Genomic DNA, 25,311 nt, shown 5'->3' with positions numbered 1-25,311 from the left:
CAAATGTTGCGTGTTCTAACACCTTCTAGCCATAATAAAAATCCCATGACATTTTAATACCATGCTTGTTTTGGAATCTAAGATGACGGATTGAGGGGTCTTTTAAAAAGAGGATGCGCTTGAACTTGGGAAGCCTGCTTTTGCAAATAACGTTTATTCCACACTGAGGTTTTCCATACCTAAGGATTCAGCTGGCCAAAGAAATGAATGATCTAAGGCACATCTCTCCATTTAGTGGCTTTCCGCCTTGGACGCATCCATGCCTTGCTGTTCCCTGTAGAACTTCGGCTGGCTTTCACATGGCTCCCAGTTGGTCTCTCTTGCATGGCGACTGCACATCAGCCGGTTTGCTGCTGCTGCTGAGGCTGTCTGATGAGAATTGTATAATTGCTCAAAGCTTGCAAAAGCACTGAAAACGAGGACTAAAAATTCACATAACTGACAAGGCTTGAAAATAAGCTGAACTCTCCAGGGAACCGCCCTACTTGAAAATATCAGAAATAAGCTGTCAAGTGAGACTGTTTAGTATACAAAGTAATTTTTCCACTGTGAAGAAGTGAGGGGGCTGCTTTGTATGAGAGGCCCAAGAACATTAGTTCTTTCATGGCTGGTGTGTGAATCTAGGTCTCTCAAATTCAAGTCTGGTCCCTGTTATAAGCAGCAGTGTTTCATGGTTATCGGAGTATACAACAGCCGGCACTGCTTATCAGTGGTTTGTGAGCCTGTGAACTCCAGCTAATGCTTGTTCAAGTTCCATGGATGCTGGGGCTAGCCATTTCCTTTGTCAGTACAGATGGCAACAACCTTTAGTCATATCCCCATCTGAGACTTCCCCTCAAGTTTGCACTCTGCAGGGGTGTCTTGCACAATATGTACTTACTGCCTCCCCGCCCCCACGCACACACACTTTAGTTGGTACGGTTGTGGCTTGAATTTTCTTCACTTTTCTTCAGTCTTAAAATAATCTAATTGTGGATTGTAAATAGCAATTTGCCTTGTTCCCTGTGTCAGGTAATGACTGGTTCCAGGCGAGTAGGTAGGGAAGCTTTGTATAAATCAGCTCTTTTCTGTAGGGTCACAGATAGTGCCCACAAGAACCTGTGGGCAGTCAGGCTAGTCATTTTGTGTGGATTTAGCTGCAAGGCTGTCCTCAGATCTCACGCTCACAAGCAAGGAACTCTGGGATAAAACTAGATCACCCCAGCAGTTAACTGTTAAACTTGCAAGACCAGGAAAAGCATGAACTAAAGCTATTTATAACCAGGACAAGCTTTAGAGTGTCTGGAACCCTAGGCAAGGCTAACTTCTGCACCACCCCCCCCCTTGCACTGATAACGTCACGGAGTCACATGGGAGGTGCCCAGTTCGGTGACCCCAAAGGGCAGGCGCCCTAGGCAATCACCTAGTTTGCCTAGTGGCTGGGTCAACAGCAAGATTATGATGTTGGTGAATTGCGGGTTCCCTATTTTGCGGCTGCCTAGGTGCACCCAAGGACCGTTCTTCCCGCAGAAGAACTCTCCTTGGGCTTTGATACCTAAAATCTGAAGAAGGCAGTGTAGAGTACCTGAACGTTTCCTGTCCATAGACTTCTCTTCTAGCCATTGTTTTATAGGCTTTAAAGAGAAATCCGAAGCTACGTTGTCACCTGTACTGCCTATTCTGAAAGGTTTTAAACTTTTCTCCAAAAATTATTGAAAGTATCTCGGTCAGTGTTGCTACTGTACTTCACCTTGATGTTGAAGCCTCCGATTCGAGGTCTTCCTGTTTTCAAAACTTCACATTTGAAGCTTCGCTAAACTGAGCTAGATCCTAGTGCTAGTGAGGTGTGAGAATGAATCTCAGCGCCCAAAAGTAACTCGCCTTGATTGCTCAGAGTATCTTTCCTAATATACTCTGAAGCATCTCTGAAAAAAACAATGTCTTTGGGTTCTGGAGAGAACTTATTCAAGGGAAAACCTTACCATGCTGATCACACCATGGTGGTGTCTTTCAGGTTTTCTTAATCTGCTTTACAAGGTCAGCTGAACTTGATGTTGTAAAAATTAGCCTGAGCACTAACCACAGATAGATGTTGATGCTGGGAAAGGGATTATATCTATAAAATCCACTTTTTAACACACGCACCAGTTCCTGCTCCACTTTCATTCTCTGTTTGTTTGCTGTTTCTTCCTGGATGCCATTTTGGAAGCCTGTCACAATCCATTTTTTTGCTTTCTTTTCTAAATGTCTGCACGTGTGCAAACATCAGTCTTGGCTTTTTGGATGGGCTTCCTCCCCTCCCCCCCTCAGATTTTGATGCACACTTTAGAGCTCCCCTGCATAATGAGAATGAACGAATGAGATCCAGTGAAGCCGATGGGCAGTAGGTTCAGGATGCACAAAAGGAAATACTGCTTTGTACAGAGAATGATTAAAATGTGGAATTCGCTGCCAAAGGATGTCGCGACGGCCCACAGGAATAAATAGCTTTAAAAGGAGATTAGATAAGATTCCTGGAGGAGAAGTCCATCACTGGCTACTAGCCGCAGTGACTGAGGGGAGCCTCCACATTCAGAGGCACTAATCCTCTGAATTCCAGAGCCAGGAGACAACATCAGGAAAGTCTTGGCCTCTGTGCCCCATTGTCGGACCTCCAGAGGAGAGGGCTGGCCGCCGTGTGAGACAGGATACTGGATTAGATGGACCACTGGTCTGATCCAGCGGGGCTCTTGTTATCATAGCTGAAGCTGAACCCATTTTAATGAGTTGTGGGTTTTTTTTAATCCATATGGAGGCCATCCCTTGCACATTGGGATGCAAGCCGAGTATCAAATAGTGCATTTAGAGATGCTTTACCTGTCTGACTTCCTTGTAGAAAATTGTATTTCTCACAAGCACTTACGTCTTTTCACTCACATTTGTAAGTGGTTGTAAGTCCTAGCAATGACATTTCAAGTGAGAGAAGGAAATACATGTGCATGACTTTCATTATATATGTTACAGTCATGTTACACGGAGCGGTTGCAGGTTCCTACAGATGTGCATGGATTGCATGGCGGTGACCCCCTTAACAGCACTGGCACATGTGAGAAGGCTGCACCAAGCAAAAATTACTTGCAGTTCCCCAGATCACCGCCTACTGTATATATATTTATGTGTCCCGTGAGATCAGCTGATGCAGTTTTATTCATATCACATACTGCATTTCTGCCAGTGCATTCAAGGCATTTTATAGTTTGCAGTGTACTGCAAGACATGCTGCAAGAGGGAAATCAGTATATCTGGGTATCAGATCTTATGGTTATATAGAGTTCAGGTGGAGTGGCTACTGCAGGTGTCAGTTCTAGGAGGCACAGGCAGTCCCAGCCAAGCCAATAGCAGGATCTTGTTGTTTCACTTCCTTCTGATTCAGCAATGTGACCTTATTTAGTTACTCCTTGTCTGCAGGTGTTGGGTCAGCAGAGATGCAACGCAGAGCTTTCTTTGCCATGGTGTTCACCTAAGAACGTAAGGGAAGCCAATGGCCCATCCAGTCCAACACTCTGTGTCACATAAGAGAAGCCCTGTTGGATCAAGCCAATGGCCCATTCAGTCCAACGCTCTGTGTCACATAAGAACATCAGAGAAGCCATGTTGGATCAGGCCAATGGCCCATCCAGTCCAACTCTCTGTGTCACATAAGGACATAAGAGAAGCCATGTTGGATCAGGCCAGTGGCCCATTCAGTCCAACGCTCTGTGTCACATAAGAACATAAGAGAAGCCATGTTGGATCAGGCCAGTGGCCCATCCAGTCCAACACTCTGTGTCACATAAGAACATAAGAGAAGCCCTGTTGGATCAGGCCAATGGCCCATTCAGTCCAACGCTCTGTGTCACATAAGAACATCAGAGAAGCCATGTTGGATCAGGCCAATGGCCCATCCAGTCCAACTCTCTGTGTCACATAAGAGAAGCCATGTTGGATCAGGCCGGTGGCCCATCCAGTCCAACACTCTTTGTCACATAAGAACATAAGAGAAGCCATGTTGGATCAGGCCAGTGGCCCATTCAGTCCAACGCTCTGTGTCAAATAAGAACATAAGAGAAGCCATGTTGGATCAGGCCAGTGGCCCATCCAGTCCAACACTTTGTGTCACATAAGGACATAAGAGAAGCCATGTTGGACCAGGCCAATGGCCCATCCAGTCCAACACTCTGTGTCACACAGTGGCCAATATGTGTGTGTGTGTGTATATATATATATACATACACACACACACATATATATACACACATACATATACACACACTGTGGCTAATAGCCACTGATGGACCTCTGCTCCATATTTTTATCCAATCCCCTCCATATTTTCCTCCAATCCATTCCATATTTTTATCCAAACCTAGTAGAACTTTATATCACAAAACATCTGTCTGGATTGCCTCCCTCTACAGTTTCTGCTAGCAGGAAAAGCATTTCTGAATCTCACCCCCCAGCTTCTGCGTATGGAGTTTAATCTTCTACATTTTCCTGATCTTACTGTTTCTATATTATGCTTATTAAAGTTTTAATTATTTTAATCTACTTTTCATATTTGTAAATTGCTTTGAATTTTTCATTGAAAAGCCACTACTGAGTAAGCAATTTAAAACAATATAGCCATTGCTAATGAGCTGTATATTCCAGGGCACTGAGGGCCAGTTTGGTGTTGTGGTGAAGTGTGTGGACTCTTATCTGGGAGAACTGGGTTTGATTCCCCACTTCTCCACTTACAGCTGCTGGAATGGCCTTGGGTCAGCCATAGGTCTGGCAGAGGTTGTCCTTGAAAGGGCAGCTGCTGTGAAAGCCCTCCCAGACCCACCCACCTCACAGGGTGACTGTTGTAGGAGGAGAAGATATAGGAGGTTGTAAGTCGTTCTGAGTCTCTGATTCAGAAAGAAGGGTGGGGTATAAATCTGCAGTCGTCTTCTTCCTAATAGGTGAACCCTAGTTAGCATGTGCCACCTCCTTTCCCACCCCTAAGTAAAACCAGATTCTTGCTGACATCTTATGTCTCTATGTGAAAGAGGCAAAGGGTGAGTGAGACTGATCTGCGCTGGATCCTAAGCGAGGTTTTACATGCCAGAATGATTGTACTCCTTGGTTGGGCCAAGAACAAATCTCACATTAACACTGAAGGAACAATTTGAAGAGGTTTGCAAATAAGCTGTCTGGATATATACCTAGATTTGATTTATGAGATCCAAGTTACTGGCTTGAAACTCTTGACAGATACTTGCAAGAGTCAGATAGGTAAAGCTGCAGTACTGCAGTCCTAAGCTCTGCTCACGACTTGAGTTCGATCCCAGCGGAAGCTGGGTTCAGGTAGTCGGCTCCAGGTTGACTCAGTCTTCCATCCTTTCGAGGTCAGTCAAATGAGTCCCCAGCTTGCTGGGGGGAAAGTGTAGATGGCTGTGAAAGGCAATGGCAAACCACCATTGTGAAAGCAACGTCACCCCAGAGTCGGAAACGACTGGTGTTTGCACAGGGGACTACCTTTACCTTTTTAGTTGTGCACTGGAGGTATATTCAACTGCGCTAGCAATATCAGCAATATGTCTTTGTTTTTAGTTTGTAGCCTGACTGAACTGCTATTGCTCTGCTATGGAATAGTAAATATCAAAGCTTAATGGCAGAATCCAGCCATGTAGTTATTTTTAGATCAAATCTGCAAAGCAGCTGGCCTTTGAAACGGAAAAAAAACCCCCCAAACCAGTGGTTAATGCAGATATCACGATTCCTTGGTCTTGTTTAAAGGCAACCTCCTGGCCTGGAATGGAGGGAAGTCTGGAAAACGTGAAAAGATTTGCCAGGAGCCTAGGAGAAACCAGGCTAGTATAAATTCAGAAGAATCTAGTGATGAGGTTCTTTTGGGAAGTGTCTTTGAATGTTTCCTGAAAAAACAAAAACTGGGATATCAGGGATATATTTTTTTCTGTCTTCAGGGAGCTTTTTCATAGGGGACGAACTTGAACATACAAGTGCCACATGCCCAGAGTAGTATATTCCTCAGCAGCGCTGCTATTTGAGTCTGGCTCAAATGTCTGTGATTACTTAGCAGTAATAATTTAATTGGAAGAGCCTCGTGGCGCAGAGCGGTGAGCTGCAGTACTGCAGTCCCATGCTCTGCTCGCGACCCGAGTTCGATCCCAGCAGAAGCTGAGTTCCGGTAGCTGGCTCGTTGACTCAGCCTTCTATCCTTCCGAGGTCGATAAGTCCCCAGCTTGCTGGGGGTGAAGTGTAGATAATTGGGGACGGCAATGGCAAACCACCCCATAAAAAGACTGCCGAGAAAACGTCGTGATGTGACGTCACCCCAAAGTCGGAAACAGCTGGTTGCTTGCACAGGGGACTACCTTTAATAATTTAATATGTACTGTATTGTCCTCAATTCCTTTCATTACTATTTATTTATTTCTGTTAATTTGTACCTTGCCCCTCCTGCGACCAGCTCAGGGCGGCTTGTAGGTTCTCTGATAACTTGTCGCTTCTCTGAATTTGCTGCCTTCGGATGAGATTCATTGTTACAGGACTCTCAACATATGAACATATGAAGCTGCCTTATACTGAATCAGACCCTTGGTCCATCAAAGTCAGTATTGTCTTCTCAGACCGGCAGCGGCTCTCCAGGGTCTCAAGCGGAGGTTTTTCACACCTATTTGCCTGGACCCTTTTTTGGAGATGCCAGGGATTGAACCTGGGACCTTCTGCTTCCCAAGCAGATGCTCTACCACTGAGCCACCATTCCTCCCAGGAACTTCTCACTTTGCATCCATCAGGGTTACAGACCTCTGTATCAGACTGCAAACTGTTTGTCTTGTGTGTGGTCCGGGTTGCTATTGCAGGAGGCTGCTTTCTCAGCTCCTGGCTACCTTGACCTTGCTGCTCATGTAGAAGATCGGAGACGAGCTGAAGCTGTTGCTGATGCCTTTGCTCAGCATCATTTGTGAATAAGGTCTTGTCTTCAAGCTTTTAATTGCCCTTTAAACTATTACTACAGTGCACCGTGTGTCTAATAACTGGTAAAAAGGCTTAATCTGTTTCTTGTCTGCGGTGGCTATAAACGTGGCCGTGTGCTTCAGTTAACTGCTTAAAAGCAAAGGTTAAATAATTTTGTGCTATTGACTTTTATAATGCAGTCTTCTTGGATCATGTTCTATAAACTTCTGCGTTGCTGCTAGACATTTGGCATTTCAGGTTATTTGCTTGCGGCTTAGGTGAATGGGGAGAAATTGTTTTGTGGAAGACTGGTTTCATGCACAATTGCACGACAGTGGTGGGGAAATGAGCTTCTATGGTTTATGCTTCATTACTTGTGCTAAGCATTTTAGCTGAACCCTCTGTCTAGTGGTCCTGTTAACATTTTCAGAGATGCTCTCATTATTGACAGTAAAGAATAATCGACATCACCTTTGCCCTAAGGCTTATCTGCTCATAATTCCCAACACACTTCTGATATTGAACTTCCATGGAAATCTTTAAAAATGTAACCCTTGAACCCTTCAAAGCAGTGCCAACAGAGGTACTTTCCGGTTGCCATATGACATCAGCGCACAGGAGATAGCTAGACTGAAAATGTCAGTAACACATGTTGCTTCCTATACAACATGCTTCTGTGTATTGGGCGAAAGACTGTAGAAGCTTAGAAACGTGAAGCAGCAGACATGGCTAATGGAGCTCCCTTGACTACAGGATTAACAGATATTGTAGCTTTACATAAAATCCAAGAAATTAAAAACATACTTTGCTGCTAGCTTGGTTTGAAAGCCACAAGACTTCCAGGGTTCTTCTGGCTTTGGCTTTAGGGTCTAAAGTTGCAGCAGAAAATTCATGGCACCGTTTGCTGTTTCTGAGAGCATTTATGTGGCCAATTCAATAAGGGTGTGTTTGTCTTCTTAGAGTCACAGGCATTGTGGAACCATACCTGGAACCATATGCATAGCTCTCGGCTGGCGGTGTGGAGGAAGCTGTCCACAGCTTTACACCAGGTGGAGGCCATCATTGTATATTTCTGGGAGTTTTTTCACCTAACGCACCTGCCTGTTTGAAAAGCGCTAGACTGTGGCAGTTCTCCATCCTGCCAGCCCATCAGAGGGAGCATCCCTGCAAAATACGCATTTGGGGAAAGAGCCTAAAAATAAAGGCTGACTTTTTCAGGCGGTGGGATTGGAATAAATTGTGGGACACCCAGAGGCGCAGCACAGCTTGCTGGAGAACTGCCGCCACGGTTAGAATGTGTTTGGATAGAGCTGTGCTCAAAATGGCAATTCTTGTGACTCTATTCCAGCACGGATCATCCTGCTAGCATAAAATACATTGCGTGCTGGGCACAGCCTGTCCTGGTTGAGTGCTTATTTTTATGGATCAGCAGATTTTTTTCAGGATTGATCCACAATTGTGACAAGCAGCAGCTTTCTGGTTACCTGATGATTACTCTCCCCCGTTTCAGTTCTAATTCAATACTCTTGTTGCCCAGGCTATTTTAATTTCTGTGGCATTTTCCTCTTACCATACTCTTGAGAGGTGAGATATTTTTAGATTTGGCCCTTTATGAACTGTAATTATCACACTGGTGGCAGCGATTCTAGCTCTTTTCTCTCTGGTGTATGTCAAACCTGAGTTAAATTTGCAGGTTCAGAGGCCGATAGGGAGAGGGGCTCCTTGGTATTCTTGTGTTTGGGCAATAACAATAAGTACTGATATTTAAGTGGCTCACTCATCTCAATACGACTGAGCGGATGGTATCCGTAACGCTTGGATTTTTAAGGGTTTTCAGTGCTGCTGAAACCTGGCAAACGTGGCAGCGTCATGTTGTAGATCTGTGGCTTTCAACCCGTGCGTCAGAAAGATAGGGTCATAGACCCCTATTTGCTTGACTGTGAGCCGTTTGTAGCAGCCCCCTCCCTCCTCCTTTTGGAAAGATCTGCTAAGGCATGTGCATATGCACAGAGAGCAAAGGTGCTTCCCGCATCTCTTCGCACGCATGCAGAGAAGAGCAGCAGCAAGGTCACGTCGTGAAGAGAATCGTTCCATGGATCTGATCTTTGGCTTGTTTTTTACTGTGGCAGACCACCTTGTGTTTGGCTTATGTTCCCTCTAGCTAGTTCTTTTGGTCTACTGTCAACACCATAGACGTGGCACAGAGAAATCAGGAACTCTGATTTTTCTTCTTCTGGTCATGTGAGTTTTTACTTTTTCACACCTCCGTGTTTAGTGGGCCCCGGGTTTGGATTTACCTAAAAACCATTAGCGTACAATAACTCATCTTTGTAACTAAGATATTTGCCGGTAAGGTATATTACAGACAGATAGGATTCTAGTATGAAAAGCTTCCTGGTAAGTCATAAGTCACCCTTCTATAATTTCTAAACTCAGATGTTGGGCTTGTGTGACCATAAATATTGTGTTATATATGTTACGGTTTTGGAACGCAGCATTTTGGTCATTGGTTTTTAAATAAATGCTTTTTTTTTTTTCATTTCACAGTGAGAGGATCAAAACCAGGCAAAAATGTCCAACTTCAAGAGAATGAAATAAGAGGCTTGTGCTTGAAATCTCGAGAGATTTTCCTTAGTCAGCCCATTCTTTTAGAACTTGAAGCACCCCTTAAAATATGTGGTAAGCATTGAGCCTGGCTGTCTACACCTGTGCTTTTCAATTAATTGTTAATAACTTGGGTACAGCTTGGGTGGTAGCTTCAGCTGATGCCATCTTCTCTGTGAAGATGGGGAAACTCATTAAAATGTGGCTGTCAAAACACGCTGCCAGGCTGTCCTATGCAAATCCTTGCATAAGAACAAAACTGAATCCACTGTACAATGCAGAAAGGGTTTGAAATAAGAGTGCAGGGGTGGCCAAACTGTGACTCTTTCACACACATTGTGTGGCTCCTGAAGCCCCACCGCCCCATCCGCTAACATGGAGAAGCAATTTCTGTCTTTAAATCACTTTTCCAAGCCAAGCCACCTGGCAGCTTAGAATATGCATTTAAAATTAGTTGCTTTCTTTCTACCTCTCCCTCCATCATCTGTTTTCCTCCCTCCCTGCCTCTGACGTTTTTTTTATGTGGCTCTTACATTAAGTAAGTTTGGCTACCCCTGTATGAGGGCATCCCAGAAAGGGAGAAGTCTAGTCTCAGGCCAGTCTTAATTATGACTTTGGGATTCGGTGTTGATTCAATGCTGGAATGGTAGAAAGCAGAGCAAATGGGAGGAGAAAAGCAACCCCATAAGTGACTGGTTTCCAGACAACCAGAAATGATGGTGTTTGTGGAACAATGACATCGGTCGTATGGTTGCCCTAATAAAACACAAGTTATCCAACACAATAAAACACTGAGTTATCCAACAGTGGTAATTTTATCATTGCCTTTGATCCACCGCAAAATATTTTAGCGCCCTAAATTGGCCATTTTGAAATTGGTATGAGTAGCAACACCCTTTTCACAAAATGTGGTGTCCAGTGCAAAAAATTTAAGTCGCTTCTGAGAAGGAACAGGCCGTAAGCCTGACCCAGAACTGCAAATGAAATTCCTGCTTGAAGCCAACTTTGCTTTTAGGATTTGATTTGCTGCGTTACTGGCTTGACAGGTCGCAAATAATACTCCTACGTCTTGTGTCCCAGAGAAGTCTCTGGCACAGCTTGCTGGAAAGGGTGTCCTGAAAAAGATCCACTAAACAAAATGAAAAATGCTTATAGGAGATTCACTGATGTTAATTTTCTGAATTCTGCCGTTTCCTTTATTTTATAGATCAAATGTACAAGAACCTATTGTATTTGTTTTGCTTAAATGAGGCAGACACAGAGATTTGTTTTGTTTTGCTTAAATGAGGCAGACACAGAGATACCTTTCCTCCCCCCCCCCCTTTTTACAGGCGACATCCATGGACAATACTATGACTTACTTCGACTCTTTGAATATGGAGGCTTCCCGCCAGAAAGCAACTATCTCTTCCTTGGTGACTATGTTGATAGAGGGAAGCAGTCTTTAGAAACCATTTGCCTCCTGCTGGCTTACAAAATAAAATATCCAGAAAATTTTTTCCTCCTCAGAGGGAACCATGAATGTGCCAGCATTAATAGAATTTATGGATTCTATGATGAATGTAAGTACTTCTGGGGTGTTGTTGGGCCTGGGAAAGGTTGATTAATGACAAACTGTGTGCTCAGCTGACTACAGAACAATTTTCAGGTCTCCGGCTTTGGCATGAGCGAAGTATTAAATGGTCATTCTGAATCCCATAGCTGAGATTATTCTTAACTGATTTTGGAAGGTGAAGGTAGCATTCCTGTTTTTCGAGCGCACTCTTTGGAGGATTGAGGTGCCCATTCAGTGACTTAATCGCTTCAGGCCCCATCTAGTTTCTTCTCTAACGGGCTCTGTTGATGTATCGACCTCATATTTCTAAAGTGCTTGGTTTGTGTTCTGCAAAAGCGAAGCTGAGCTCTTCTTCCTCCTTTGCGTAGCCGTTGCACATGACGAGATGTGTAATGGCTTGGGGCAGTGTGTGATCTCTCTACTTCCCGTTGCTTTACTTGCCTGAATTGGCTGCTGATCAGTTCTTGGCTGAGTGTCATTTAGGAGACACAAATTTCTGACTTCAAAATATATTTGTTTCAGTTTTTGGTATGAATCCGAGCCAAGTATTCTGTGTTTGCTGTGGCACAAGGCTGGTTGCTTATAGTTAGCAAAGAGCACAGTTAAGTCCACTGGCTTAAAAACTCACTTGTCTCATACTGTCAGCTAACTTCTGGTTTCATATTGGGGTCAGAGGATTCAGTTTTCCACAGCATAAAAGTTCAAATCCAGCATTTTACTTTGGGCAGATATTTTTAGGGCTGATCTCTAGGAACATTGACGTTTTGGGGGAAATTCTAGGGGATTAGCCATGTTTTTAAAGTACTTTAAGGCCCTGCAGGAATCTTGCTTAGTTTTGCTTCGACCTAATAAGTTTTTATTTAGTGTGAGCTATCATCAGGTGCATGCGTTGGGTACTCATGAGTCAGACACACATACCAGGTTATGAAGAGAAGTTGTAAACAGCTGGGTCCAAAGGGGTATGAGTTAGAGTGAGTACAAGGTGGGATATAATTTGGTTTAAAGGTCAATTGTATGCTGGAGAGGTTGTAATCAACACGGATCTTTCATTGCTGGTGAACGTGTCCCAGTATGATACAATTTTGGAATATTATCTTCAAACTAATATATGATATCACAGGCTATAATTTTCCCTTCCGCCCTGAAATTGTACTACTCAACTTTTGGAAAGGAATTAATGCTCTCACGTTTACCAAGGATTTAATTTCCCATATGTTGGTGCCAGCGACAACTTTTAATTGCCAGGCATTGGAAGGATACAACACAACTTTTAACCCAGTTGTGGTTCGACAAATTTTAGGGTACCTAATTACAAACAAAATATCAGATTCCGTTTCTCTAGCAGAAAATCTAGATTTCCAGCCTGAATATTTAGAATGGTGGTTTCCGTTTATTGAATATATGGAACAGCGTAGTAAGATTAAAATGTCAATCCCAGATCATCTCCAAATTATTGCTATATATTGAATGGATATTAAGATTTATTGTTTCGATGTTTAGGTTTTCTTTTTCTTCTTAATTATTATTTTATCTTCAGAACTGGTAGTCTTTTTTGACTTCATTGTTTGTATGACATTTGCTTGGGAAAAAAATAAAATCTTGAAAATGTTAAAAGAAACAACAACCCTGAATTGTAATGACAGAAAGTACAGAGGACCAGGGCTCTTTCTCTAGCAGGAGCTCCTCTGCATATTGGGCCATGCCCCTCTGATGTGGCCAATCCTCCAAGAGCTTAGAGGGCTCTTCTTACAGGGCCTGCTGTAAGTTCTAGGAGATTGGCTACATCACGGGGGCATGATGGCTCTTTTTCTGCAGAGGAGCTCCTGCTAGAAAAAGAGCCACAACAGCAGTAATTGGTGATGTCGCAATTTCCCTGCCTTTGCTAACTCCCTGAGAAATGCTTTTGTGCCAGATTGTGTTGCCTGTTGTGTCAGTACTGCGCTGCTTCCTAGGCCTCAGACCAGTGAAATTGCCAGCAAAGTGGAATCCAGTACAAACCTTAATAAGAACATAAGAGAAGCCATGTTGGATCAGGCCAATGGCCCATCCAGTCCAACACTTTGTGTCACATAAGAACATAAGAGAAGCCATGTTGGATCAGGCCAGTGGCCCTTCCAGTCCAACACTTTGTGTCACATAAGAACATAAGAGAAGCCATGTTGGATCAGGCCAGTGGCCCATCCAGTCCAACACTTTGTGTCACATAAGAACATAAGAGAAGCCATGTTGGATCAGGCCAGTGGCCCATCCAGTCCAACACTTTGTGTCACATAAGAACATAAGAGAAGCCATGTTGGATCAGGCCAGTGGCCCATCCAGTCCAACACTTTGTGTCACATAAGAACATAAGAGAAGCCATGTTGGATCAGGCCAATGGCCCCTCCAGTCCAACACTCTGTGTCACATAAGAGAAGCCATGTTGGACCAGGCCAATGGCCCATCCAGTCCAACACTCTGTGTCACATAAGAACATAAGAGAAGCCATGTTGGATCAGGCCAATGGCCCATCCAGTCCAACACTCTGTGTCACACAGTGGCATGTTAATCACCCTTTGGGTGAAGAAATACTTCCTTTTATCCGTTTCAACCCGACTGCTCAGCAATTTCATCGAATGCCCACGAGTTCTTGTCTTGCGAGAAAGGGAGAAAAGGACTTCTTTCTCTACTTTCTCCATCCCGTGCATTATTGTGGAGTGTGTGATTCAACCACCAGCAAGCCACAGTCCTCACCTGGATAACCTGATCTTGTCGGATTATGAAAGCTAAGCAGGGTCAGCCCTGGTTAGTACTTGGATGGGAGACATCCAGAGAACTCCAGGGTTGCTATGCAGAGGCAGGCAATGGCAAACCCACCACAGGGTTGCGACTTGACGATTTTAACACCCCCAAGCTACAGCACCTTCCTTCTTACACCCACACAACATAGAGGCCACTGCAGTTGATTTTGTGTCACTTTTAAATAGTCAGCACTCTTATAACTTCATTTGGTTTCATAGGGTAGTAACTGGGGTCTTATATATATATATATATATATATATATATATATATATATATATATATATATATATATATATATATATATATATATATATATATATATATATATATATATATATATATATATATATATATATAGGTAAGATACTGTGTGCCACATTTGGCTTCTCTTGTGTTCTTGTCTTATATATATATATATATATATATATATATATAGGTAAGATACTGTGTGCCACATTTGGCTTCTCTTGTGTTCTTGTCTTACCCTCCCATACTTGGTTAAGTTTGTGGTGGATGCAACTTGAATTTGTTGGTGGCTGCTTTCTTATACATAAATGGCCTCCCGTATTTGGAAAGGAATGCTGTTGGGCTCTTAAGAGCCCTCCTAGCCTCTTTGGCATTGCACTGGACAACGGCCAGCAAAATGCCTACAACAGCCCTCTCATTGGACCCAGCACTTGGTATTTTGGGGTATACTGCCTTTGAATATGGAGGCTCCATTTAGCTGTCTATGCTAAGTAGCCTTTGATGGATGTGTCCTCTGTGGTTTAAAAGAAAACCTGTTCAAGCTAGTGGCTACCTTGTGGCAGCGAATTGTGTGAATCTGTGCTACTTTTTATTTATTCTGAACCTTTGGCTAACGTTGTTGGATATAGCACGATTTGGGGCATTGTGTGAGATGGTTTTTCCCTCTGAGGCTGTGGCAGCCCTCTGGGGGGAAAAGGCTATTCATTCCTGGATTGAGATATTAAGAAGCTGTCCTCTGTATATGATCTAATTGTGGTGGTCTGTGAGGACCAAGAAGTGGGTTGCCCCGCCAAAGGCAAATTCCCAGCTAGCTCCCAGGTTCCCTCTCCAGATGTGACCGTGTGCCACCATTGTGAACGCAGCATCTCTAGAGAAGAGCTGGCTCATGAGGCACCTGGTCTCGTGCCATTTGGGAGTAAAGCGAGTAGGCCATGTTTGTTTATCCCAGGAATGCCTAAGGTACCCCCAGGAGTCAAATTGGTTTCTTTTTCTTCCTCCCCAGACTACTTGTTCCTATGTTTTTCTGCGCCGATGTTTAAGTAAGTTCACATATTAAAAATGTCTTTCTAGGTAAAAGAAGATACAATATAAAGCTGTGGAAAACCTTTACAGACTGCTTTAACTGCCTACCAATTGCAGCCATTGTGGACGAGAAAATCTTCTGCTGTCATGGAGGTGAGCAATTCGTAAAGTTCTTATGCCGTCGCACAAACACAACGGGGAAGCTTGCAGTCTGCTTGAAGGCTCGCAAGAACAGGGGGAGGAAACTGGGAGTCAGGGGGTGCATTCACACGACGCTGATGTGTTTTGGAACTGGATTTTTGCTATTCTTACGCAGTAAAAATCCAGTTGCAAAACACATTATTTAGTAGTGTATTGCGAACTTACCCAATATGTCTAATCCAGAGCTGTCACTTCCCTCCTCCTCCTCCCCCCTCCCCTTTAGAGGGGGAAATGAATTGTATGGTAATTCTGGCCTGGATTTCCTGCTCAGAGCGCTGCTGTGCAGTTGCGATAGCAGTGCTTCACAAAGGGTGTATTAATTGGGGCAGATGCTTCCCTCCCGAAGGTCTGGCACGGGCTCTTCCTTGCGGTAGCTAGACGTAGCTTTGTCTTCTTGCGTGGCTGGATATGCTGCCGTGTACAGATTCCCTGCATATGGAAAGCTAGCATGGCAGGAGGAAGGCCAGGCTCGAACTCCTTTCCCTAACATGTTAGTTTTCAATGAGCAGGGAAGCATTTCTGTACGGCACAGCGTTCAGTTTCCTTAAGCCAGACACAAGCTTATCCTTTGGTGAGACCTAGAGCCTCTGCTGATCATATTTAATTTGTTAGCTGTCTAAATTCCGACTGAAATTAGATGGTGGAAACTGGTAATCTGTGTCTTACTTGTGATAATTACAGGTTATCTGGACAGTTCCCAGTACGGTCTCGCAAATACTTACATACTTACGTTCTAGTAACCTAGCATCTCATGACCCATTTTGAATTTTAATATTTGGTCTTGCCATTCCTAGGCTATAATCTGAGCAAGTGTAATGTTCTGACTGGGGCACAACATCCAGCTTCCTGTGCTGGAGGCGCGGAGTGGGAGGGTGCAGCTGAAGAGAACAGACGAGTCTTGCCTTCCAGAGTATAAAGGTTACTTCTCTCTAATTTGAGGCAATTTCAAACCAGATAGGTGCTGTACTTGTGAGTGTGGAGACGGGGTGGCCCGTCTGCAGCTCGGGAGCCACATGTGGCTCTTTCACACATACTGCGTGGCTCTCAAAGCCCCCATCGCTCCACCAGCTGACTTAGACGAAGCATTTTTCTCTTTAAATCACTTCTCCAGGCCAGGCCAGCCCCATCTAGAAGAAGACTGCAGATTTATACCCCGCCCTTCTCCCTGAATCAGAGACTCAGAGCGGCTTAAATTTTCTATATCTTCTCCCCCACACACACACACACACAGCAGCAGAAGAAGAAGATATTGGATTTATATCCCGCTCTCCACTCGGAAGAGTCTCAGAGCAGCTCACAATCTCCTTTACCTCCCCCCCCCCCCCCACAACAGACACCCTTTGAGGTAGATGAAGATATTGGATTTATATCCCCCCCTCCACTCTGAAGAATCTCAGAGCGGCTCACAATCTCCTTTACCTTCCTCCCCCACAACAGACACCCTGTGAGGTGGGTGGGGCTGGAGAGGGCTGTCACAGCAGCTGCCCTTTCAAGGACAACCTCTGCCAGAGCTATGGCTGACCCAAGGCCATGCTAGCAGGTGCAAGTGGAGGAGTGGGGAATCAAACCCGGTTCTCCCAGATAAGAGTCCGCACACTTAACCACTACACCAAACTGGCTCACCCCCCTATGAGGTGGGTGGGGCTGAGAGGACTCTCACAGCAGCTGCCCTTTCAGGGACAACTCCAGCGAGAGCTATGGCTGACCCAAGGCCATTCCAGCAGGTGCAAGTGGAGGAGTGGGGAATCCAACCTGGTTCTCCCAGATAAGAGTCCACACACTTCACCACTGCACCAAACTGGCTCCCTTGTCACATACTGTTTTGTTTTGCTTTCCTTCCTTCCTGCTCTCAAACATCTGATGTTTATTCTGTGTGGCTCTCGCGTTAGGCAAGATTGGGCCACCCCTGATCTAGACTTTGATGGTGACTGACCAACTCTGGACAAAAGGGGTTACTGTAAACCTGTAGCCTTCTGAAGCTCCCTACCCTCAGAGGTACAGGGAAAGGGTCAGTAGAAAAGAGCAAGCGTCCAGTGGCACCTTAAAGCCTAAAAAAAAAAATGGTGGTAGAGTATGAGCTTTCGTGAGCCGCTGCTCACGTCTTCAGATAAGGAAAACGGGTAAGGGCTTTGGTATGTTGAGCTTAGCTGTGCAGGATGAATGAATCCTGTACTCACCCGAAGCCTTGGTGGGAGCTGGCCCTAAAGCTTTTGCTTGCCCAAACCTCATTGTACTGATCACATGGCACGTCAGTTGTCTGAAGGTCACCTCTCATAATTCTTCCGCCTGGTTGTACGAAGAGCCCTGATGGAGCAGGCAGAGGGGCTGAATCAGGCTAGAATCCCGTTTCTAACAATGGGTCTGCTTTGGGAATCTCTACTGTGGTATTACTGCTTCTGAACATGGAAGTCTCATATGCCTAACAGGTGTCGGGTAGATTTGCCCTGCATGAGTAACCCTTTTTAAAGCCAGCCATGCTAGCTGCCATTACCACGACTCGTGGTAGCGTGTGCGACATGTTCATTGCTCACCGTGGAAGGTGAAATAAATTTCCTGCCCAGAAACCACATATAAATCACAAATAAATCACAAATAAAACCGGAGCTGAACGCCTTAATAGGGTGATGCTGGGTCCTAGCGGTGAGGTGAGCACAGCCTCTCTCTTCGTGCCACGCTTAACCCCGTGTCATGTCCCTCTCAGCTTTTTGCTGAACTACAGGCTGTTTAGTTTTTCCTTCTGCGGAAGCCTCATTATTTGACTAGTGCAGGGTTTCCCAAACTCTCCCCCCCCCCCGCCCCCTCCCCCTTGGCCCGGTTATTTTTACACTTCTCCTCCTACTAACATTTGGGGGTGGAGCCAGGAGACAGGAAATGATGTACAAACATGCTTAAAACCCTTGCAGTGTTTTGTTTAGGGGAGGTAGGAGAATAGTGGGATTTTCCAATGCAATTTAAAAAAAAAAACAAGGATCACACGGCAGAAAACTAGAAATATAAAATGCTCTCACCCTGGGAAAACATGAAATGGAGGGAGGAAGGAGAGAGAGATAGGGGGAAGGAAGGAGAGAGAGAAAGATAGGGGGAAAGAAAGAGAGAGAGAGAAAGACAGCCAGAAAGAAAGACAAGAGAAAAGACTGACTGACAGAAAGAGGGGGGGTGGAAAATAAAGCAAATAGGGTTGCCTTCCGGTACCCTTCCGGACATTGCAATTCACCTGGGTTGGGGAAGGGAGGGAGGAGGAGGCAGGGGGGAACTCGGCATTTGCTTCCCCCCTCCCCCCATGTCGCGTCTAGTTCCCCCTCCCCCCCCCCCCCCGCCGCCTCCTCCCTCCCTTCCCCAACCCAGGTCAATTACAATGTCCGGAAGAAGGCTGCTTAGGGCTGTGTAAAGGCGACATCCCCCTCCCCCTTACCTGATCGTTGGGAAACCGGAGCTCACTCAGCCCAGGTAGGCCAGCGGCAGCAGGAACCAACCCCTTCCCGAAAGGGCTCCACCGCTGCAGCTGATAGAGCCGAGCCCCATCGCCGCCCCCCCCCCCCCCGGATCAGAGGGACACCACGAGGAGGCTCAGGCGGCTTCGGCAGGGCGGGCTGTCCAGCCTTCTCTTCAAACCACATGGAGTGGGGCCTCTGAGCTTTCTCTGATCGCGCGGGTGGAGGAGGGGGGCGGAGCCTGGCACTGGGGGAAGGAAGAGAGAAGACAGGCAATGGCAGCGAGCTGAGCCTTATCGTGCGGGGGGGCGGTTGATGGAGCGGCTCGTTGCGGCACTGCGAGGGCAGGGTGGCAGCGGGTGGGGGGGTATCAGAGGGCATGGAGTGGTGGCCCGGTTGCAAACAGGTCCCGGACCGGGACCAGTCTACGCCCCAGACATTATATCAGTTTGTTTTGCTTCTGTATCGAAGAAGCCCCATGGCACAGAGTGGTAAAGCTGCAGTACTTCAGTCGAAGCTCTCTGCTCATGGCCTGAGTTCGATCCCGGCGGAAGCTGGGTTCATTTAGCCGGCTCGAGGTTGACTCCGCCTTCCATCCTTCCGAGGTCTGTCAATGAGTCCCCAGCTTGCTGGGGGGAAAGTGGAGATCAGGGGTCCCCAGGACGCAGCCTGTTTGCAACTGGGCCCCGAAACTTGGCCGCCCACCCGCCCCCCGCGGCTCTATGCAGTCTGCATCCTCTGTTGTTACGATTCTAAGGCCGGGAAAGGGGTGGTGAAGCGCCGCCTTCCTGGATTCTTTAAAGGCTGACCCCGCCCCCCCCCCTCCCCCACATCGCTCAGCAGAGGAAACTGCCGCAGTAGCAGTGGGCGACCCGCTGAAGAAGCGGTGCTGCTGAGGCAGGGCAGCGCGGCTTCTTCAGCGAGTCGCCCGCCACTGCTGCTGCGGCGGTTTCCTCGGGGGCGGGGGAAGGGGTGTCGGCCTTTAAAGAGCCGGGGAAGTTGGCACTTCACCACCCCTTCCCCGGCCTTAGAATTGTAACAACTGACGGGGGAGGAGGCACCGCGAGGGTGGCCAGGCAGTGAGGCTGTACGGCGAGGGGGGCCAGGCAGTGAGGCTGCACAGTGCCACGGGGGGGTGGGGAGCGGAGCTGAATTCGGTGCCCCCACCCTGCTGGCCCTGGGGCTGCGATGGGCGGGCCACCCCTGGTGCCGGTCCCCGGTTCCAAGAAGGTTGGGGACGACTGGTGTCGATGACCGGGGAAGGCAATGGCAAACCACCCCGCAAAAAAGTCTTCCGTGAAAAACGTCGTGATGCGACGTCACCCCAGAGTCGGAAGCGACTGGTGCTTGCACAGGGGACTCTTACCTTTTAAAAAATCTAGAGTTTATTTTCAAGGTTTGGGCTGCTGTTTATTTCGGAAAAGTTCTGCATTTACAGTTGGGCTCGATTCTGCTCCGTCAACCGCACCAGCATCCGCCGGGGCTGACTTGGATCCCTCCTAACCAGAGGCACACGTTTTCTGATCTTCCATAATTACGGTTTTATTTCATCTCAAGGCTTCCCGACAAAGTTTGACCCTGCCTCTCTCCCCCCCGCCCCCCAAGCCTGGGATTGAGGTGACCTCACTTTTAGGTGATCTCACTGTTGAGCCGTTTCCTCTGTGGAAATGAAATGCGATCGTTTTGGACTTCCTGGACGCAGCCCTCCGCTTAACATATGCCTCGACTGTCGTAATCCCGTGCTCCCGACACCAGAGCCGTTTGTCACTGTTTGTACCTCCATGCTGCGTTGCCTGAAGGGAAAGAGCACAGAGGGTGCTGCCAACCGGTAGCAGCTGCTGCGTGCCAGAATTGTTGGCTCTGCCGATGGGCCCTGCCTCCAGCCCCTCTGCGTCGAGGCTTCTGCCAGCATCGGTAGGAGCAGGGGGACTGCAGAGGCCCATAGGCAGGGGGAGCTTGGTAGAAAAATAGGTGGTGGAGCTCAGTAGCAGAACTCATTAGCATACGTCACCCCCCGGAAGCCAGATTTATTTTTATTTATTTGGTTGATTTCTATCCCACCCTTTCCGTAAAAGGGGGTGGGTGTCGCCTTTACACAGCCCTAAGCAGCCCCCTTCCGGCTCAATGCGGATCACGGTCATAATAAAACAGTTACGACACAGCAAGAACGCAGTAATATAAAAGTCAAACGTAGCTCCAAAAATATGCGCAGGCAGGCGGGCACATCTTTCAGATGAAAAAAACCCAAATATTTTGGCTCGTAGTTTTATAGCCCATTTGGAAGGGGGGGCACGGAGGGCAATAGATGGTGTAAGCAGTAGAATGAAAGGACGTCCGCTTGCCTCGACCGAAAGCTTGGCGAAACAGCTCCGTCTTGCGGGCCCTACGAAATGGAAGTAAATCCGGCAGGGCCCGGATCTCCACAGGGAGCTGATTCCACCAAGCTGAGGCCAGGGCCAAAAAAGCCCTGACCCTGGTCGAGGCAAAGCAACCCAGTGCAAGACAGGAGAGCCCTGGGCGAGCGAGGCCTGCTTGGGCTGGCTAGAGATCCAGCCAGCCCAAGCAGGCCTCACTCGCCTGGCACTCTCCTGGGCTGCCCCCCCTCCCCCCCAGTCAAAAGGTCAGCAAGCCATCCCCCACCCAAAATCACATCAGAAGTGGAAGAAGGGTGGCGTGGGCTTCTCCAAGGGTTAATGAGGGCTGCTGGGGGGGTTGCAAAGCCCCTGGTGGCTGGCTGCCCGCTCTCCTAATCCAGGGCTTGTTATGCAGCTGCACCTGCTATTCAGTGGGCAAAGTAGGTGGGGAGGCAGAGGGGGAACCCTCAGAGAGGTTCAGGAGCTGCACTCCTGTGAGGCCTGCCCATAAGTAATCCTGTACAGTGAGAGAAGACTGTCCTGTTGCCACTGTGTGCATATTGCGGAGGCTTCGAGTTTGGTGGCGTGACAGTCTGGCCTGTTAGCCGGGATAGCCGATTCTTTCCTCTTCGAGGAGCATCCACGAGGCCGCTAGCTGGCACAAAACCTTTGGCGTTTCCACGCTGCTGCAAAACACCATGCTGTTTGTTGCCCAGATAAAAGCATCTGAACAAAATGCCAACCGGGTCCTTTTTAAAACACACACACATCCTCCCCAAACAGGCTTATCACCAGATCTCCAATCAATGGAACAGATTCGACGAATCATGCGCCCCACCGATGTGCCGGATCAGGGCCTCCTTTGTGATCTGCTGTGGTCTGACCCGGACAAGGATGTCTTGGGATGGGGTGAAAACGACAGAGGCGTCTCTTTCACATTTGGTGCTGAAGTGGTTGCGAAGTTTCTTCACAAGCATGATCTGGATCTCATATGTAGAGCTCACCAGGTAAGCTGTATGCAGAGAACTGGCCCTGTAGAAAGTGTCCTCAGAGGCTTGCCCCCCCCCCCCCCCGGAATCCACTTGGTCCACAGCACAGGAAGTAGATCTGTTTCCTCTGGTTCGTGTGGGTTGGAACACCTGTTGGCTTTTAGCAGATGTTCTTGTAACCTTGGGTTGTGAATGAACTTGTCGTCGACAGCTCAGAAGAGGGGTGTGGGTTGATGGCTGGCATAACGGTGAGGTCAAGAGGCCTGGGTTCAAAGGCTTGCTCAGCCATTGCGCTTGCTGTGTGGGCTAGAAAGTAGTTGTCGGCGCTCTGTTCCAGTGTGTTCAGTGACTCGTGCGTGTGGTGTTCTGACAAGCTGCCGAAGGTAAGAACCGGCTTGCCGAAAGCCGTATAATAAATATTACTGTTGTGGTTTGAACCTTAGTCCTGAAACGAAAGCATCTCTTCTGAACCACGTCTGCGAATGAGCTCCACGTCTGCGAATGAGCTGGAGGCGGCTTGTGAAGCTGAAATGATGCTGGCTGTTACTTCCTGTTCTCTTCATTCTCGTCTCTCCTTCCTCCCCCCCCCCCCAAGGAAAAAAAAACCCCACCTAACAGAGCTCTTTTGCTTTAAAGGTGGTTGAAGACGGGTACGAGTTCTTTGCGAAAAGGCAACTGGTGACTCTGTTTTCTGCCCCCAATTACTGCGGGGAGTTTGACAATGCGGGCGCCATGATGAGTGTGGACGAGACTCTGATGTGCTCCTTTCAGGTATGGGATGGTTGCGGGGTGGGGGCGGGGGGGCACCTTGTCGCCTTCTCTTCTTCAGAGCGGGCTGCTCTTCCTTCGTCTAAAGCCGTCAGTCCCCCTGGCTCTTTGAAAATGAATTCCACGTTGTTCATTTGTGTTATCTGTTGACTTCACGTCATGCCTCGCATTTCTGCTCAGCCGGGAACCCAAAGCAGATTGCAGCTTATCCTGTGAGGTAGGTAAGGCGGGCTGAGTGTGCGCGACTCGCCCGAGGTCGCCCAGCAGGCTTCCGTGGCAGCCGCGCCAGTTTGCCACGGAGCCGAGCGACTTGAATCTCTCCACCTTTCATCGCTTCGCTTCAAATGGGTGATCAGAGGAGGAGACGTCCAACGTCGCAAGCTGTGGGAACGAAGCGGGGAAGATCCCTTAAGATTCAGGGTGCTGCTGTTGATCTTTTGAAGCCCTGAAAGGAGTGGGGTTCAGACTACGTGTTGGGGGAGAGGTGGTCTCTTGCATTAAGGGTCATTCCGGGCATTGTCTGGTGGGGTCCTGCTCCAACTGTCTCTCCGTTGCTGCAAGGTGGACTTCCCGTACAGGTAGTGCCTGTGCTTCCTGTACGTGGTAGTCTTGCTTGTGGCATGCTTTTCCCAAGGACACCTGCGTAGCTTCTTCCCAGTTAGCCTTTCAGAAGCCAGATAAGACCTTCACGTTCTTTATACCTTTGGGATAGTTCTGTTTTCTCCCCCACACACTGCTTTGATCGTCTCTGTCTTCGGTTTTGTGCTTTCAGCTGTAGGCCACTTCAGCATGCATGACTTAAAGTTACCCTCTCTGGCCCGGACACTTGCTTGGATGCGGGTCTGTCTCTTTAGCTGCGCTTGCTGGAAGCCCCCATGCTAAATAAGAGTGTTTTTTTTTTTAATTTTAATTGTTGTAGATCTTGAAGCCTGCCGAGAAGAAGAAGCCCAACGCTAGCCGACCTGTAACGCCTCCCAGGGGTATGATCACAAAACAAGCAAAGAAATAATTATCTTGGCACTGCCTAGTTGGGACTTGTATTATAGTATATAATCTCCATTTTTTTAAAACAAAAAAAAAAAATATGGTAACCTGTATCGGTCAGCTTGCTAAGACTAGATTAAAGTGTTTTGTGTTTTTTTTTGTTTTTCATTTTTGATGGATGGCATTTGCTGGTTGTAACAGCAAATGAGACTTTCTCCCTTCTGAAGAAGAATTTTAAGAATTCTGTATTCCTTTGGCGAGAGCCCTCCCCTTCCCATCCACCCACCCACATCCTTGTTGGTGTTCCAGCTGTACCCTCCGCAGCAACGTCTCCCGTCATTCCGGGCATTGTACAACTGACTCCTTGAACCCATACGGACCGGGTTGGGGGACGGTGGGGAGATGCCTGCATTATTCTTAGGACCTAAAGAGGCACTAGTGTGCCACAGAGCTAGGAAACTTGTTGCTGTCTCAAACCTACATACTGTTTCTCCAAACCACTGTGAAAGTCTTTAAAACAGTTTTAAAAAAAATAAAGGGATTGCGTTCTTTTCCTCGTCATGTACACGCGAGTGACATTGCCGTCAGCGTTTTTTTGAAACCCACCGTTACCAGTCTCACTGGTATGTGTACATACATTTCAATTCAGGCACACTTTCCCCTTCCATATACTTTAAAAAAAAGATATTAAAGCCATTATTTTAAAGGTTTGTCTGTCTCTTCATGGAGCCAAAGCATGACGGGGGGGACTTGGCCCGGAGCAGAGATGCATTGGTGGTGTCTAAGTCAGATCCCCCCCCCCCCCCCCCTTGGAGATTACAGGAAGACTTGAAATGTTCTGTATATCAACGGGTGCAGAATGAAAGCAATTTTGATACACTTTCCGTATTCAGTGCTGAAGTTTGCTACTGTAGCCAGTTCAGAAAGCCAGGGCCTTCAGGAGAGCCTGAGAATTCATTAGGGGTTGTGTGGTATTTTTTTTCCTCTTGTGCACCTGAAGACCTTGATCTACACAGCTTACACAACAACCAGCTGCAATAGTGAACACACACCGTTCACCTGTTCCTACGGATTTCACAGAGTATCCCGGTTTTTAATCTTTTTTTTCCCTTTTTTTGAACAGATTAGTGTACAATACATTGTGGTAAATGCTTATTAAATGATCTTGTTAAATCTTCTCGGTCTCAGTTTTATCAGCACCTCATCCCCGCGCAGAGAGAGGAGTGGGACCCTTCAAGGGATGGAGGACCCCCCCCCCCCACAAGGTCAGGCCGTGGCTGTCTTTGCCCTCCTTCCCAGTAGCGCTCACCAAGAAAGAGCAAGGAGAGGAGGAGGCCTTGCGACTCAGACGTGATAGTCCGGTTTGCAGACAGATTCCTCTAAACCAGGGGTGGCCAACGGTAGCTCTCCAGATGTTTTTTTTTGCCTACAACTCCCAT

General features: G+C 47.1%; 1 protein-coding gene across 1 annotated transcript in view; it reads left to right on the top strand.

Annotated features, from left to right (window-relative positions):
• The window catches only part of PPP1CC (protein phosphatase 1 catalytic subunit gamma), a 28,364-nt gene extending 4,336 nt beyond the window's left edge, over window positions 1-24,028 (top strand). Inside the window, exons 2-7 of the mRNA XM_060249269.1 lie at window positions 9,487-9,618; window positions 10,875-11,105; window positions 15,194-15,298; window positions 21,915-22,138; window positions 22,757-22,891; window positions 23,808-24,028. Of these exons, the coding sequence (XP_060105252.1) occupies window positions 9,487-9,618; window positions 10,875-11,105; window positions 15,194-15,298; window positions 21,915-22,138; window positions 22,757-22,891; window positions 23,808-23,897 (917 nt within the window). The 3' untranslated portion in view covers window positions 23,898-24,028. The remainder of the gene's footprint in view (window positions 1-9,486; window positions 9,619-10,874; window positions 11,106-15,193; window positions 15,299-21,914; window positions 22,139-22,756; window positions 22,892-23,807) is intronic.
• The last annotated feature ends 1,283 nt before the right edge of the window (window positions 24,029-25,311 follow it).

The sequence above is a fragment of the Heteronotia binoei genome, chromosome 11, assembly GCF_032191835.1.
Source record: "Heteronotia binoei isolate CCM8104 ecotype False Entrance Well chromosome 11, APGP_CSIRO_Hbin_v1, whole genome shotgun sequence".
Taxonomy (NCBI): Eukaryota; Metazoa; Chordata; class Lepidosauria; order Squamata; family Gekkonidae; genus Heteronotia; species Heteronotia binoei.
Note: the sequence above shows the minus strand (reverse complement) of the source record. Positions and strands in the feature narration are given on the sequence as shown.